General features: G+C 36.3%; 1 protein-coding gene across 1 annotated transcript in view; it reads right to left on the bottom strand.

Moving 5' to 3' along the window:
• Positions 1-18,284, bottom strand: part of LOC308633556 (uncharacterized protein C8orf34 homolog) — a 404,696-nt gene that overhangs the window by 142,303 nt on the left and 244,109 nt on the right. Inside the window, 1 exon segment of the mRNA XM_081266403.1 lies at positions 1,597-1,732. Coding sequence (XP_081122529.1) covers positions 1,597-1,732 — 136 coding nt within the window.

Raw genomic sequence — 18,284 nt, forward strand, 5'->3', positions numbered from 1 at the left:
AGCCTGGCTTCGAAACTGTTTTACTACTTACTAGTTGTGTTACTTTGGACAAGCTGTGTAACCAACTAATGTTTTATTTTTCTTATCTATAAAAGGGGGACAATAGAAATTAATTTTTAGAAAACTTAGACTAGTATGTAATATATAGTGAGAATAGAGTATATATAACTAATTATTATTTAGGTGAACATTTCTTGAATAAATTCAGCTAAACACTCACCTTAAATGCAGGTTGGTTGTGATTTACAATCTTCATTCTATTATTGGGAAGCTGAATGATAATTTAGGGTTAAAGGTGTGTTTGGTCTTTTCCTGGTTCAAATCCTCAATGGATTCATAAAAAAAAAAAAAATTCTTTCTATAAATATTCCCTTCTGGAAAAGCAAACACCCCATGCCCTAATCTTCTGTTAGTTATAGGAAAGACCAAGTATCATCCTCCCTCCAATCAAATGACAAATGTACAAATACACTATAAAGTTTAAAACAAAATGCCAATTAACTCTTCCATAGATGACCTTGTACACTCAGAATGCTTTAAATATTATCACATAAATATTACATGTTTTCTTCACAGCTTTATTTTTTTTTTCAAAAAGTCATTTTTCTAAATATTCCTAGTCTGCAGCAAAGTTCCCCCTGGTGTTTTCACTATATGCTATTGCACTTTTTTAATGGCCACAAACAACATTCCCTGGTTTTCTAAGAGCTCTCCTTTTTATTTTTCTAAGCTAATGACAATTAAAATAAAAATTCCAAAAGGGTAAAGCAAAAGAGGAAAAGCTACAAAAATCAGGAGATGATTTCCCTATACTTTCCCCCTCCCAATTTCCAAGCAGCTAATCCCCTCTCAAAAAAGTACAATAGAACAGCTAGACATAAAGAAAAGGAGATAAAATTGGCCAGCCAGCACATTGTTCTTGCTAATCTGAACCATTTACATAAGGGTTAGAAGGCTTGTTTTATCATTTAAACAGACTTAAAAGCCTCTTTGCAAATGAGATTTAGTCCCTACAAAAGAATGAATTCAAACTATTTGGTGAGTTTCTGCTAGACCAGCACTGGGAGCTGACTTGGCAGTAACCAGAAGCTACTTCTTTGGCCACATACAGTATATGCAAAGATTGCTTCCAGCTGCCCAAACTGAAAAGCATCAAGCTGATTAAATTCTTTCCAGGAGGTGAACAGGATGAGGGGCAGGTTAAAAGGCCAATAATATCAGATCTTAAATTGTACCTGGGCAAACTCTTTCTTTATGCAGGTGCTTTAAAAAGTGGCTTTGAACATTCAGAGCCCCTTGAATCTTCCTTTGAAAAGGAATAGAAGGGCAGACAGCAAATGAAATTCAGAGACAGAGAGACTTAAAATAGTCTCAAGCTGTGAAGGGAAGACAATTTAAACTCTTTGATTCATTGTTGGTCTGAGTGGCATTGGGCACAAGGATAAACTGCATAAACTTAACTTCCTTGCCAATGTTAGCACAAAAGATAATTAGAAGGAAAAGTTTTTCAGAACACCGAGGAGCACACTCTTTGCACCAAAATCTTGGATTTTTAAAGATCAAGTTTATGTATGCTATACCTATTGTGTGTTTTACCTGGCACACCTTGAACAGATATTCAGTGTGACCTTGGCCTGGGGCTCAGCAGGATGAGTAGGTCGGCCTTGGTTAAATTTGCTCCCAGAATGTACCAGGGTTGTTACTCCCTCCATTCTTAAATCATCAAGATCCTCTGCAAAAACACAAACAATCACAGAGAAAGAAAGAAAAAAATAAGTCTAGTAGAATTAAAGAGGATTTTTTTTTTTTTTTTGTCCTCAGGTAGATAACTGTAGGCAGAAGCCAATAGTTAAGCAATACATTATTTTATATAACCTCTTTGCAAAACTCTAACTTCACATATCAATTATTTTTCAGATCATTTCTAGATGTCGTTGGAGACAAATTATTTGAGAAGATTTCTGAGACACAAAAAGGTGAGAGACAGAAAATGCAAACAGACAATGGGTAGAACATACAAGAAGTAGAATGCAGATCCACAGCCTCCCCTGGAACTTTATCCAGGGGAGCCCAACCAGAACCTCTCCAGCAATATGCCCCCAATGGCCAGGACTTGCTGGAATACTGCTGGATGCCTTGTTTTTTTGGAGGGGTTTTTGTTTGTTTTGTTTTGTTTGTTTGTTTTTGTTTTGTTTTGTCTTTTTTTTCCAACACAACCAAAGAGAAAAAGCCAAATATACTTTAAAACCAATTACATAATTCTTCCATTTCCAATTAGCCTGCTTCCAGCTTTCCATCCAAAAACCTCCAATCAAGATTTACCTGAAACTGTCTAATTATTTTGTTGTCAATTTTTTCTCTGTTCCTGGGGAGGACAGTCAGAGATACCTGGATAGTCATGCCCCAGAGGGTCCCTGAAGCTCCTTTCATTTTTCCCAGCTCCTCAATCAAGACTCAAATGATTTAAAATTTTTTTGTGGTTCAATTCCCATATAATATGTACATAATCTACTTCTTTGTTCCAAGAACATACAAGCTTACAAAAAGGATTTCATTAACTTGCTTTTAGCCTTTGTAAAGAAAAGACATAAAGTTTCAAAGGATCAATTATATTTTGCCAAAATGTAATCCATTACTAATGGCACAATCTACATGAGAAGGCAAATCATTCTCTTGTGATAAAATAAAGGGTATAAAACATCCTAGGACCCCTCATAAAACAGTTCAGAGGATTTCTAGGTTTAACTGGATATTGCAAAATTAAGAGTGTGAAATCTTCCCGAGATGGTGACAACTCAGACTGAACAAGTACAGGTCTTCTGAAGCAGGATGGTCAACAGCACCCCTAGACAGGCAGTCCCAAGTAAAAGCTCTTCTGTCTTCTTGTGCTTAAGCAATCTGGAGAAGCCCTTAGAATTTTAACTCAGCTTCAGGGAAGTCATTAAAAGCTCATCACCTTGACCTGGTTGCAAAGACTTAGTCCCTTGTTTAGCAGCCTAGCTGCCATTTCAAAACTTGGTTCTTTTGCTGGAGTCATTATGGGCTCTCTTTCTGATCTCATGATTCCTGGGCCAATTCAGATACAACTTCTGCCTTAGAACACAGAACACTTTCTAGCCAGCAATGAACCTCTCGTGAGACACCGTGAGTCTCTCCTTACTTACTGTTCACCACTGCAATACCGTAATTTTTGCCACTTTCCTGTCCCTTCCATGAAAATGAAAGTTCATGATTTTCTTACATCAGTTAAAGAACTTTCTGTACTTCACCCCACCCTCACCCCCCCCCCTTTTTTTTAAGGATTCTTAAGGAAAAACCTTGAGCCAAAATTATTTGTTCTTGGATAATACTTTAACATTTGAAACTGGAGATTACTAAGTAGAGTATGCTTCTATTATGATTCAGAAAATGATACCCCAAAGTGTGGTATTTTGACATGCTAAACTGAAGAAACCATCTCATACCTAAGATCTCTCTAGCCCCCACTACTCTCTGTCTCTTGATCATCCTTGATCCCTGCTCTCTAATGAAGTTCAGGGGAAGCCTTCCTTGAAGTTCCTTTATCTGACCAATGGAAATCCTCTTCTTGCAGAGAATACAATTTTTGCAAAATCTCATTACCCAGGAAAGATTAACCTCAGGAAAGAAACAGAAAATCAAACACCATACCTGGAATCCAGAGGACATTTGTCTCAGCCCTTATATATTCTTTAAGCTCATTCAAATCTCCTAAAAACTCACTTACTATCCCCTCAGATTTGCCTACAAATTCTCATTTCTCTCTCTTCTATGAAGAAGGTACATAAATTTCTGAATATCAGTGGGTTAGTGGGTAATCACCATCCCGTGATGTTCCTGTGCACATTAATAAGTCTGTGTGCTTTTTCTCCTGCTATTCTGCCTATTGTCAGTTCATTTCAGTGAGTGTGAGAGTGGTGAGGGGAATTCCCCACAGCATCAGTAACTTAAGTTTACTTGCAGAATAGAGTCCTCCACATGAAGTAAATTCAGTACAGATGGCAGAACTATTGCACTTGCTTGAGCTTATTGATTGATGAAAGACCTCAGACTAAATACATGCAAGGCCTACTTTTTCTTTTTAAGTATAACTTTGGGATGCTGTAGAAGCAAAAGCTTTTTCAACTCTGTTGGAACCTCCATTTAGAATTAGACAATTTATATAAAACAATTTTAGATATAGTCCTACTTATAAAGTGGTCACTATTATAAAGAGTGAGACTCATGAGAAAGAAATAATATAATGTTAAAGAAAATGTTATACCAGATTATTTTGCCAAATAAGCAGCCTTCACTAAAGTTATGATCCTATCTCAATTTTTGAAAGATAAATTCCTGGAGGAATTAAAAAACAATATTATCAAATACCAACATTTAATTCATGATTATGGAAAGAACAATGAAAAACTGAGTGAGGCTAGAACCACAGTGTGTCAAATTCACAATGAAAAACCTGTGCTTCTACATTATGCTAAGTGAAATAAGCCAGACTCAGAAAATCATAGTTTGAATATTTTCTCTCATATGTGGAAGCTGGAGCAAAGTAAAAGAAAGAAGGTGATGGGTGAGAGGGCAGGGATCAGATATTATAAATATATAGGGAAGATCGATGGAGTAGAAGGAAGAGAACATGAGGGAGGCAAGGAGCATGAGAAAGGGTAAGAAATATGGAATAATTTAACAAAATCAAGCTATATGCATATATGAATGCACCAAAGGAAATTTCACCTTGGGAGCAATAGGTAGGAGGAATGGGGATTAAAATAAAATTCACTGGATGTATGATTTTTTTTCAAAATGAACCCAACTATTATGTATAATTATAATATTTTAATAATAGAAAAAGAAAGAAGAAAGAAAGAGAGGGAGGGAGACAGAGAGGGAGGGAGACAGAGAAAGGAAGAAAAGAAGAAAGAAAAACTAGATAGACACACTATGGTTCTAGCCTCACTCAGATAATCTCTGCTGGTCTTAGTGGTGCCAGATGGTTTCAAATGCATGCTTGGCAAATTTCTCCAGGAAATTACTTATCATGGTACAAATAAATTGTTTACATCCTTATGTCAACATGACTAGAGAAACTTTAAAAAGAAAGGCGAGGTCATTTTGAATCATGTGTCACTCATCAACAGCATCATTCCTAAATTACTGTAAAGGTGGAATATGATCAGGAACCAAAGTTTCAAGGCCTCTTTGAACACCATCCAGTGAATTTATACAGCTCTCATTCTTCGAAGGATGGAATTTGATATATTTAATTATTATATGTCTGTTATCAGGATGGTTGAAATATCTCCTTGCCCAAAAGCTGTAGTCTTTACAGTGTCTAAATAGTTGAATGTTTTATATTTCCAGGCTTGGGAATACAAACTTTACATCAAGAGGCCAATACAAACTTTCACAAGAAGTATCAAAGAACATGCTCTCATACTCAGAAACCATACTGCCCTTACCACCTACATTTTTCTGGAAAAGTGGAAAGAATCAATGATATCTTTGAAATAAAAATTAATAAAACTTTTAGAAATGCTTGAGCTTCCTTAGTCAAAGGCACTCCTATTTGCCCTCATCTCAGTATGGTCTACACTCTTTGGGACTCTTGTTTATTTCCTTATGAATTGGTAACCAAGGAGCTATGCATTTCAATTTTTAGCTACATTACTATACGCTTTCCTGTATACATGACCATGGCAACATAGTGAAAAAGGCTCATGTATTATACCCATTCCTACTGCCAACATGTTAAGGTTATATTCCCAAAACATCTTAACAAGCTCTTCTTGATATCCAACCAAAAGATTTCATCTATTACAGGATACATAAGGAAAAGAACTGTTTTTGAACCCCAGTGGAAATATTGTTAACAACAGTGAAGTAAAACTCCCTGGGGTAAATCCCATTTCACAACTAAAGAAGTGATCTGAATCAACAAAAGTTAGAACCTACTCTAATAGAGAACATCAAACTAAGGATTCTCTGAGACTCTCTGGAAGCAGCTGATTTTCAAAGTAGATGGCTTATGACCTTCAGAGCCTATGATGACCTCAGATAGTACACAGCTTCTGCCCAAGATATAGGCCAGAGACCCCTTCAATTCATTTTTTTATTTTTTATTTTTGCCTAATTATGATCATTCTTCCCACTTTCTATCAATCCCCCATCGTCATCCACTCACAATGTCAGTTTTTCTCTTTATACCATTTGAGCCCTCAAACTTCCGATTGCTGAATATGCCATCCCCCATCAGATCCCCATAACGAAAATGTCTTTGAGAAATTTTAGTCTCATTAAATGAGATCATAGGGAAATACAGCCAATGACATCTCCACTGACTTTGCCAGTGTCCCTCTCTCCTAGGAAAAAGAATAGATTTTTTCAACCTAGAGTTTAGAATCTAGGAACTTTCAAATTTGAATTCAACAACCTTTGTAGGATGAGGAATCAATTACTTTCCACCGAGATTCCAATGTGTAACTCAGCTAATGAAAAGTCTTGGTTTCAACCTCAAGTCATGAACAACTGCTTTCTTCCTGGATCCACGTGTGTTCCTACCATATTACTTCCCTTGTAGTCAGGATGGCATCCTGTGGCTTCCTTCTAAGTTTTCATGCACCTTAGGAACAGTATTTAAAATCTTATCTGCACACAGTTATCTTGATTCTATAGACCATCAAGGCGAGAGTTCAACTCTAATGCAAGCTCCAAAACAAGTCTACTCAGACTATTCAGACATTCCACTGGAGAGAGTTACTGATTCACTGTTTTTGCAAATAATAAAAGCAGTTTTGCTAGGCGTGGTGGTACCTGGCTGTCATTCTAGTAACTTAGGAGGCTGAGGTTGAAGAATCACAAGCTCGATACCAGGCAGGGCAACTCGGCGAGACTCAAAAAGAAAAAGAAAAAATAAAAATAACTGAGCATGTAGTTCAGTGATAAAGTGTTTCTAGGTTTAATCTTCAGAATGAATGAGCAAGCAGTTTCCAACAATAGGAAGCATTAACAAAAGACTGTAAGACATGTTGTCACTGGCAGAAAATATAAATGATACCACCTGTACTCTAGATGGAATGCACATCTGTCTCAACTTGTTGGCAACAGTAGTGATGGACAATCACATTGTTCTAGATTTCTTGTTCACTAATCATGGTGGAATCTGCTGTACTTGGATCAATGAAAGGGGTTAAGCAGAAAAGTCTATATGTTACCTTAAGGAAATAGCTACCTGGGTCTCTAAATCTGGTCCTTAAGTTAAATATGTTCTTTAAGCCTAGGTAGGGTAATTGAAGTTCTTGGTTTTGAAGCATCTTAAATAGACGTATATATGAGACTGTGATAGACATGTGTATGAAAGTGTGTGATTGGGGCTTGTGTGTGGCACTGGGGATCAAACCCAGGGTTTTGCACATGCTGGGGGCATGTTCTACTACTGAGCTACAACCCCAGTCTTTTATATTTTTTTATTTTTAGACAGGGTCTTGCTAAGTTGCCCAGTCTGGCCTCAAACTTGTCATACTCCTGCCTCAGCCTCCCAAGTTACTGGGATTCTAGGCAAGCATCACCACGCACAACTTAAGTGGACATCAACCATATTTGGGTTTTATAGTGATCACGATGCTGGTCCCCTGAATTCTATGTTGCTGCCCCAGCCCCGTGCAGGCAGCTGAACGAACTTAAGGTCACTCGTGTGAATTCCCAGGGACACCAAATAAAACACAGACCCACACTTTACATTTAAACAAGCTTCAGGATGGCTTCTCCCCTCTTGGCCTCAGGCTCCCCAAATGAGAGAGCCAGAGAAAGTTACCAGAGGCTGGCGAGAGAGAGCAAGCATGTTCAGAAGTAAGATTTTATTGGGGGTGGGGGGTCCTTGTTCTGAGAAAGTTCCATCCAAAAAAGGCCAGAAGGGGCAGGGTTACAAGGGACAGGCGAGTGTAATTCAACCCAAGGGGCGTCACCTACATCTGAAGACATGCCCTCAACTTCCTGAACCAGGACAACACCCAGATCACTACAAAATTTAGTGATGGTCAAAGCCTCTTGCTTCAGGATGAAAGGCGCGAGTCATTCAGAGTGGCTCCCCACACTGTGTACAGTCTTAAATTCTTCCATGTGGCCAAAATGACCATACAACAAAAATGATTAAAAAGATCTTGTACTATATAATTGACTGTGAAGAATAAGACCTGGATCACTAGCCTCAGCTTCTGACCAATCTCCTGCAAGGGAGAAAACTCTCAGAAGAAGGGACTGTGAGGCAATACACAATAAACAGACACTGCCTAGAACTTATATGGCATTAGACCACTGGCCCACCACCTCTGCAGCCACGGGCCCCAAACATTCAGGGCACAGTTAGTAAAGGCCAATTCTCTCTTTCTTCCTGATTTCCAAATTAGACCTAACCAGAGAGAACCAAAATATGCAACCAAACCAATCACATAACATAGTCGGTTCCTAATTAACCTGTTTTCAGATTCTACATGCCAACAAGTTCTAATCAGAACACACTGTAAGTCTCCCATTTGTTTGTTTATTTATTTATATTTTAAAGCTTTTCCACTCCCTTTCTGCATTTGAAGTCTGTGATAAATGCAAGTCACAGTGGCTGATCCCATGCTACAACACACTGGATAAACAGATGAAATATTCTCTGCTTGCTCACAGGTAAGTGGTTTTCATTTATGTCCACAATGGCAACCTTCAGATGTCTAAAAGTTTGTCATATAAGAGAGAGATAAGAGTTCCTTCTGTGGCTGCAGAGAAGGAGTGAGTCTTAGGAGAAAGAAGTGTATTTATGGATTAATGTAACACCTTTCTAACTCTTACAATTATTCAGAAGCATGTGCTTATATGGTGCAATGTCATGCAGAAGATGATCACCTCATTCCAAGAAATGTTTAAAGTGGAAGTTGAGTGACTGCTTATGGCTGAAAATCTTAGAAAGTTCCAGAAGCATTGTACTACATAGTTTAATCCAAATTGATGCTTCTTCATACATTCTCATTATAATTCTATGATGAATTGAGGGGATGTCTCACACTGTTAAAAAAGAAGAAATTGAATGTGTAAAAGAAAAGTGTTTAAATGAGGCAACAGTGTTTTGGCGGGGGGCATATTTCTACAAATCAGAAATAAAAGTTCTTTCTCAATTTTAATTTTGGAAGGACAAAGCAGACCACACTGGCTTACTAATGAGATGAGTCCTGAGTTTTTCTTCCTTCTGATAAGAAGAAATCATGTGTTTCGTTCAGGTCTAGGGCTTCCAGACAAATGGACACTCATTACATTTGAAGACGTGTTTAAACACCAAAACCTGTCAACTGTCTCCTTGCCTTTGTACTGTTTCTCTACTAATAAGACAAAATAGTGGAATGGCATTCATGATAATTATGCAAGCATTTTCAGACTGCTTAACGTGTAGAGAAGGTAATAAGACAGAAATTTAATTGACTACATTTTTTTTTTAATATTTATTTTTTAGTTCTCGGCGGACACAACATCTTTGTTGGTATGTGGTGCTGAGGATCGAACCCGGGCTGCACGCATGCCAGGCGAGCGCGCTACTGCTTGAGCCACATCCCCAGCCCTAATTGACTACATTTTGATGATCAGAAAACACTCCCTGACAGAACTCTCCTTTCACATGCGAATTAAAGAGGTTTCTTGAAGATTCCCTGGCCTCTCCCCACCCCTATCTGGGTATCACCTTTTTTTCCAGTTGAGAATAACTAACACAGTGTAGAAGAAAAGAGAATCTTAGAGTAAGAAGCTTCTGGAATTCATTTGCTAGTTCCTCTGAGACTTCAGAGTGCTACAACTGAAACTGTCTCTGCAGCTCCTCTAGCTTGGGAGGTGTCACATGCAGCTGCTGAGATGGCACTGGAATTGGCTCCAGCAGTCTTGGAAGAGGTCTCACTGAGAAATCTCTACTCCCTCTTTCTTTTCCAATATTCATCCTTTGAAAGAAGTTCAATGAGCTCCTAGTAACTACTGAGTACTTACCGAGATCTAAAGGGTGAGACAGCTAAAAAGAATCCAGTTTGGTCATGGGAGGATACTAAAAATCCATGTGTAGTTTACAAAAAAACAGAAAACATCAAACACAAATCTAGGTCTCAATAGTTCCATTTCCTTAACAACTTATTAAAGGAAGCAGGTGTCTAGGATTAAATAACCAAGAGAAAGAAACAGAAATGTCTCTACTGAAGAATTTTTGCATAAATTAAAAGAGAGGGAGAAAAACAAATTAAAGCTTTTGAGTAAGAGTCTGTTCAGAGACTTTTCAAAATCTGATAAACCAAGAGAGGAAATACCAGGGAAATTTTTTGTAAACACAGACAATTCAAGAGTATTTGAACATCCACGGTATTGAAGGAGTTACAAATATGCTGTTCTGGAATATTGACTATTCAGAGTTAAAGGCACTTGAAAAACATCAGGTTCAAGATCACCCTGACCTTCATTCTGTTTATTACAAGCAAGAGATGAAATTCTCCTGTGAAGGACTCTTTCCCTCTACTAGAAAAAAAAAGCCAAATTATTATTATCAAGGACAGGCAGTTTAGACTAGAGGACTCTGTATAGACTTTGCCAAAATAACTTATCCTTTATGCCTCCCCACATAATTTTGTTGATTCTTCATAACTTACTGTTTTTCGTCCAATTCAGCATGTAAGTAATGGACATTTCTTGGTTCTTCGTTTATGTTGATTTAATTCCCAGGTCCATCCAAAAATAAACAAGCAAAAAAGATAAAACATGTGAAAGGAAAGGAATTAATTTTTTGCCTCCTCTACAATATCAGAGCCTCTCTTCATTCCATCCTTTATTTTCTTCGGCTTTCCTTCCTTTTCTAGCTGTGGAATTCCTTCCTGGCCCCCTACCTCTCTCTCTTCCTTCTTTCCTTACTGAGGACCTTTTTTTCTAAGTGAATTTTTCTCTAAGATATTCCCAAATATCCTCGCAATGCTATAGACTAAGCAGATAGACTTCCTTTGGCCATAAGTAGATACAAAAATTCAACATATTAAGGAGAGATTTTGGCCAACTAGAAATTTCTTAGAAGTATCCAGGAATACTTTTTCAACTAAAAATCTCATAATTCTTAAGATAACAAAGGTAGAAAAGGATCATAAAAAAACCTTGTAATTTTTAAAAAATTACCACAAAGTGATTTTTTTATAAGCTATAACTGTTACATAATCTGACCAGCCCTATCTCAAAAAAAAAAAAAAAAATGAAGAAAATAAAATGCTTTAAATGCTATAGGAAACAACCAAGAAAGTAACAGAAGTTAATAAAACAAAAGCCAGTATTGCCCTTGGCACTCCGCACTGTTCTTACTCTGGTCTGTGCCTCTCTGTGTGAGAAGTACACTGCTTATACCCTTTTACTAACTAGTTCTCCACATAGGTTTAGATTTAACCAAATATCTGGAAGGTAGCAAACAAGTAGAACCCTTCATAGTCTCAGTCCCAAAAAGGTGGGGCTTCAGCAGATGTGAGGTTATTCATTGATTATTTATTCATTTAAATCTCTGCATTCCTCTGGAGTAATCATTATATTTTTACTGCAGAGGATTTATGACATGCAAAGCTGCTTCCTGTTGTTTCTTAACTTCTGAGTGGCAACAGCAAACAGCTGACTCATAACCACAGCTGCAGTAAACATCTGAAAGTTGTGGGTGTCTCCGCTGGCTTTAGACCTTCCAACCCAAGCATCTAATTCCTTGAATTAAATCCTTTTCTATTTTAATTATTTAGAATAGTTTCAATTTTCTGAATGAAACTTGACTGATAAAGGAATTGTCAAGAGTGATCGTGACCATTAAGTCAGGTGACAGTTGTTAGCGGATACATGAGTTAGAAGTGGAGAAGTCAGAGCAGGTGGCAAAGAACTTTTCAGGGGTATGAAAGAAGGTGAAAAAGCATAGAGATGAGAAAGTATGTTGCACTTTGGGGAATATTATACAGCTAACCAGAGGGAACATGAGATGTAGAAGAACAGCAGAATGTGATGTTAGAAAGAGTTTGGTCTCAAAAATAGGAATAATGTGATTTTTTTTCTATTTTTGATACCAGGGATTAAATCCAGGGGTTCTCAACCACTGAGCCCCATCACATCCTTACAACCTCAGTCTTTTTTTTTTTTTTTTTTTTTTTTTTTGAGACAGGGTCTCACTAAGCTGTTTAGGGCCTCACTAAATTTCTGAGGCTGTCTTTGAACTCACCATCCTCCTGCCTCAGGCTTTAAGCTGCTGGGACTTCAGGTATGTGCCACTGCATTCAGATAATATGATCAATTCTGTTTTAGAAAAATAACTGCAGGTTTTTTTTAATTTAAAACCAATATGCCAAATAAACAACTTTCTAAATTCATTTAAAAGTTTCTTGAAATATTTTTTGAACAAAGTCAGCATTATGAATAATGTAACCTCTATAAAATATTCATTCCTGAAATAAATGTAATGAGTTGATGTATTCAAAGAATGAGTGTTTAAATATATTACTTATTACTATAAATGACTTCTTCATTAGTGTATTCTTTCATAATGTACAATGATGCAGTCATCAAAATATCACAAATGTATTTAATACAGTCAACATTTGCAACATACTGTAGAACTGCACCACCCCATTCACTGGCCACTAGGCATATGTTGTTACTGAGTACTTGAAACATGGCTAGTCCAAACTGAGATCTGCTGAAAAAGTAAAATACACATGGGAATTCAAAGATTTATATCAAGAAAAGAAATACAAAATATCATATTTACAACTTTTATATTACACATTGAAATAATAATATTATGGATCTACTGGTTTAAATAAAATGTATCATTAAAATGAATTTAACCCATTTCTCTTTTAAAAATATGATTACTACAAAATTTAAAATTACTATATTACTACAATTTATGGATCGTTATATTTCTATTGGCTAGAGTGTTATTCTAGAACACATATTCCACAAACATATTAATAAAAGTTATATTTAAAAAAAATCCTATTCTATAGCTTAGTCCAAGTAAACAATGAACGGTGGCTCAGACCTATAATCCCAGGGGCTCAGGAGGCTTGTGAGTTCAAAGCCAGACTCAGCAACTGTGAGGCACTAAGCAATTCAGTGAGACCCCCGTCTCTAAATAAAATACAAAACAGGGCTAGGGATGTGGCTCAGTGGTCAAGTGCCTCTGAGTTCAATCACTGATACTAAAAACAGAACATATTTGTTGACTATATCCAACAATAATTTTCATGAGATAAATACAAACATCTTACCGACTCTATTAAAAAGAATACTTAATTACTTTGTACTCTCCTATCTGGCTTAATTTTTTTCCTAAAGCCCTTATCACTAAGTAAATCTATGCATGCACACACACATATACTTAAACACAAACCACATGTATATATTACACACACACACACACACACACACACACACACACAATTATTTATTTATTTCAAAAATCTATTTCTTTTCTGACACCTCAGAATAGGAACTTGATCTTTTTCACTGACTATTGTAATCTCAATGTCTCAGTGTATCTAGCACAGAGTAAACATTTTCTGATATTTGTTGTCTTTAAGACTTTATATAACAAGGTAATTAATTACTCACTTGGTAAGTGATCTTTACATGGAATTTACTTCTTGGAAAAAAGAAGTTTTTTGAAGAAATATTTTCATTGCACTTACCTATAGACATTAGAAAAATAACAACTGGGAACAGAGATGTGGGGTGGGGCGGGAAGTATCAGTAGTTCATGTGTAATCTTTGAGGGCCTGGAAGATAAGGGACGAAGAGGAAGGAATGTGTTGGAAGGCCATTTCGGCAGAAGATTCAGTAGGATATAGTGAAAGACTGAATGTGAAATCTAAGCAGGTTTCTCCACATTATCACTTTTCGGAAATACAGGAAAGTATAATACCTTTGGTTTCACACATGCTGTGTTCAAGACACCCATATGGATGTCTGGTAGACAGAGGGACGAGTTTGCAGCCTGGGAAGAAGTTTGCAATGCAGTTAGAGACCATCTGGCTGAGAAAAGCTGATACAATCATCATCCCAGTAGCTAAGTTCCAGCAATGACACTTCTCGTGTCTAATGTTCAAGTGAAGTGAGCCTATTATGTGAATATTACATTTAAAACTTTTAAAGAAGAGAGAGCTACATTTTGTTCTTTTCACAACAGAAAGGCCAAAGCAGTCACGGAGAGGTAGCTTATAGAATCGTGATGTGTCTTCTGCATCACTGTAACAGTACTGAGAAAAATGAACTAATTTATGAGGAAAGAACATTTTATCTTTATACAATGGCAAATAACCAAGAAGTAATCAAGCAAAGAAGGGTTTTGATTTCATTTAAGAAAATAACAGCTGCCTAGATGAAATAATCCTAGGACTTTCATTTCATTCAAGTGTAATCCATGAAATAATTTACAGCTGTTTGAACTAGACAGTGTAGAAGATGAGTGAATTTTCACATCTGTTTCAAGGAACTTTATAACAAAAATTAAAAGCTTTCCAAACTTAAGTCCCTTCACAGTGATTCATGGATGGGTTACACAAGAATTATACAGCAGTTTTTCCTTGCATTGCTATTGGTCCGTTGATTTACATCGATAAAGCTGATTAGGTCAAATGTTTTAAGCAGATGTTATATATTCAGGGTGAATTATTAAAAATAAAATGTTAAGAAAACATCAGAAATTAGACAAATTTTTTAAAAATGTATATAAAATGTTTCTGTTATGTGAGACAGCGATATTTCCTAAAAACAAGGAAAGAAAGAAAGGAGAATAAAACATTCTTTATGTGCTGGACGTGCTGTGGTTGAAAGATGGTAGAAAGATGTTAAGTCCGTGCTTCAAGTGTTTACTCTATTTTTAGAATTACACCTCAAATACAAATTTAGCATTTTAGTACATCAGAAGACCCCCAACTTCAAGTTCATAAATAATAAAGTTTATAAATAATAATCAAGTTCATAAATGATAAAAACAAAGTATCAGATACCAGAAATTACAGTCTTTAACTCTTTAGATTAATGTTAGGTTAAAAAACATTAAGTTAGAATTTCATTTGGAAAAGAAGTCACGGAATTTAGGTTGAACTTTAACATTTTAATAACATAAGAGAGAGTAGATCACAGAATATTTACTTTCCTTGACCACATAAGACCAATAAATAAAGTACTTTGATCAGTAAGTTAGGGAAAACATTCATATCACTTTAAATTTACATATATTCTATGTCTCCATTGTTAACTGCAAAGAACAAGAGAATTCCTAAGATGTTCTTTGCTGGCTACCAGTCCCTATATAGTTTCTTTGACTGTAACCATCAATAGACAAACATATGACCACCAAACCCTTGTCAAAATTTATAGACTAGAATTTGTTTGCTTAGATTGCAAGTCAATCTCAAGACTCATGCTAATTGAACCCATCATTATATAAATCATGAAGGTTCTTCTGTTAGCCAGAAAAATGAAGACATCTGGGAGTGCTTTTCTTCTTCCAGACTGGAAGAAAATGCGGGTTCTTCTAGCACTTTCAAATCCAAACACGACTAACAGCCTGGTTTCTACATCAGAGTGTAACTTTATTTTTCTTAACTTTCACTCACCACAAATTGAAAGAGTTTATACTGTATCCACTGGAAGATTTTACTTGTATTTCCTGAAATTTTTTGTCACTTTCTGAAGTTTTAACATGTAGACATTAGAGAACATGAACAATACTCTTTCATAAAAATAATTGAGAGTCTGGGTGGGTGGGCCCTTGTCCAGGTAAGGTTATTTAAGCAAGCTGGCCTGGAATAGTGGAAGGCCCAGTTCTGGCCCCAACCAAAGTGATGACATGTGATGATCAATACAGAAATCTAGAGACAATCTCAGAGGAGTATGTCAGGGACCGGATTTGGGGATGGTCTCACAGGCCACAGGGAAAGAAGCAGAGGTGTTCAGTGATTAGAGAACACAGTGAGGAACATCAGGGAAAATTCAGAATCCAGATGTGAGAAAGGCAAGGCTGGGGTTTTGGTAGTCCTGAGGAGAGTTTGGTGAAATTAAAAGATGATGATTAGATAGGTAGCAATTTTTATATGATAAAAGGTAACAATGTGTAATTTTTTAAAAATATGGAACCATTGCCAAATCTTATAAAAAAGCTCATCATTATAATTATCATTTTAAGTATGTTTCCTAATTTTAGTTCCCCTATATTACGACTCTGGCAAAAGGACTCATATGATGACTATTTCTCAATAGTTAAGTCACTGTTTTTAAGAAAGCACTTATCATCCCAATGGTGTGGTTTTAGAATGATTACCAGCCCTGTGAGCATCATTTTAGCCATTACAGGGGACATATAAAATTTATTCATTCTTTTTATTTCTAAACTAATTGTTGAATCATAGATCTTATTAATTTCCACAGGTTCCATGTTAAAAAAAAAAAAAAAGTCCTACGTTGAAAAGTCCCTATTAATTTGTTGATTGCTGATAAGCACTGACCATGAACTTAATAACAGAAACTGGGGCCACATTTGATGACATTTTGATCCTGGCCACATATATTAATTAAGCTTATTTTGATGAGTTTTTATGCTATAAAATTAATCCTTTGGAGAGAGTATAATAAATTTAATACATTTAATTGCTTCCTTCCCAATCCTAGTTAAATTTTCTGTGTCCATGCTCTAAACTTATCTTTAGTAGAGTTGACTCTAAAGTCAGTTAACTTCAAACATATGACATAAATAATAAAATTAAACTGACATGATGTTAAATTCAAGATTTAGTGTTAGTGTATTTTTTCTTGGATTTCAAGAGCAGTAAAATTTGAATGGCTAACATCTTCCACTCCGCCCCCCCACCCATTGCTCTCTTGATTTCAATTTTTTTTTTTTTGGTGGGGGGTGGTAAAGAGGATCGAACCTGCAGACACTTAACCACTGAGCCTCATCCCCAGCCCTTTTTGTAATTTATTTAGAGACAGGGTCTCACTGAATTGCTTAGCACCTCGCTTTTGCTGAGGCTGGCTTTGAACTCTCAATCCTCCTGCCTCATCCTCCCGAGCCACTGGGATTACAGACAAGTGCCACCCTAACCCACGATTTCGATCTTTATACTTTTTAAATCCCTGCTTTAATATGTTACTCTTTCTTCATGAAATCCTAAGTCTATAGACTTCTTTTGTTTCGCTGTCCTGTTTTATTTTCTTTATACTTTGTTACCTTCCCTCGCTTTCCTTTCAACATGAATTTTTAAATATGCCTTTCTTATGAAAAATTATTCTTATGAACTAATATTTTGCAAAGATACAGCAAAATTGCTGTTGATATTGAGATTTTTCAATCCCGCATGCAATAGTTTCAATGAGGTACATTTTCACCAACAAAGTGCACACAAAAAGTGAAAAAGAAAAGTGTATCATTACATGCTTCACCTTTGTTGGGATTGTAAATTCAAGATAGTTAACCTAAAAATGACATAATGTATCATAGCTCTATTATTTCCTCTCCCTTTCAAACTCCTGCATTTGTTTCTGTCTTATGCTCAGTCCTTTTAGGACAAATAAGAAAGAATCAAGTTTGGAGAAAAATTGAAAAAGAAGATCACGACTTGCTATAGACTAAAGTTGCTGCTGCTGTATTTCAGCGGTGGTTGCCAGCTCATTCTCCCTTGTGGTGTGCCACAGGCAAGAAGAAGGCACATGACATACCTTTCCCATCACTGAGATGCAAGCCACACGCCACAAGATGTTGCCACCCTGTCTGATACATTGTAAAGCCATTTTCCATTCTGTGCTGCTTTCTTTGAATTCACATGGTGTTCTCATCCCTTAAACTTCAAGCCACGAAATATTGCCACCCCAAATGAAACTTTACAATACCATTTCCAATTTTATTCCATTTCCTTGCACAGTTGTCACTATGGAACCTTCCTTAATAACATGTCATGTGGCATGATATCACCTCAGGACCTCACCCCACTTCCTACATTGTGTGCATTTATTTTTTTTTTTAGTTTCTTAAAAATTGAATGTTTTATGCATTTTAATTTCATTAAAATGCATAAAAACATAAATATATACTGATTGGCTGTATTACATACTGTCTTTATATAGTAGCCCTATCCTTTTCTGTACCGAATCAAGAATGTTCATATTCTCAGGTCTCTGCACTTACTCTGTCCTCAACCTGAAAAGCTTTCCTGTAGAAATTCCATTCTGTGGTCTATTCCTTCTTTCAAGTCTCT

Source organism: Spermophilus citellus (genome assembly GCF_964194105.1).
Source record: "Spermophilus citellus genome assembly, chromosome: 14".
NCBI lineage: Eukaryota > Metazoa > Chordata > Mammalia > Rodentia > Sciuridae > Spermophilus > Spermophilus citellus.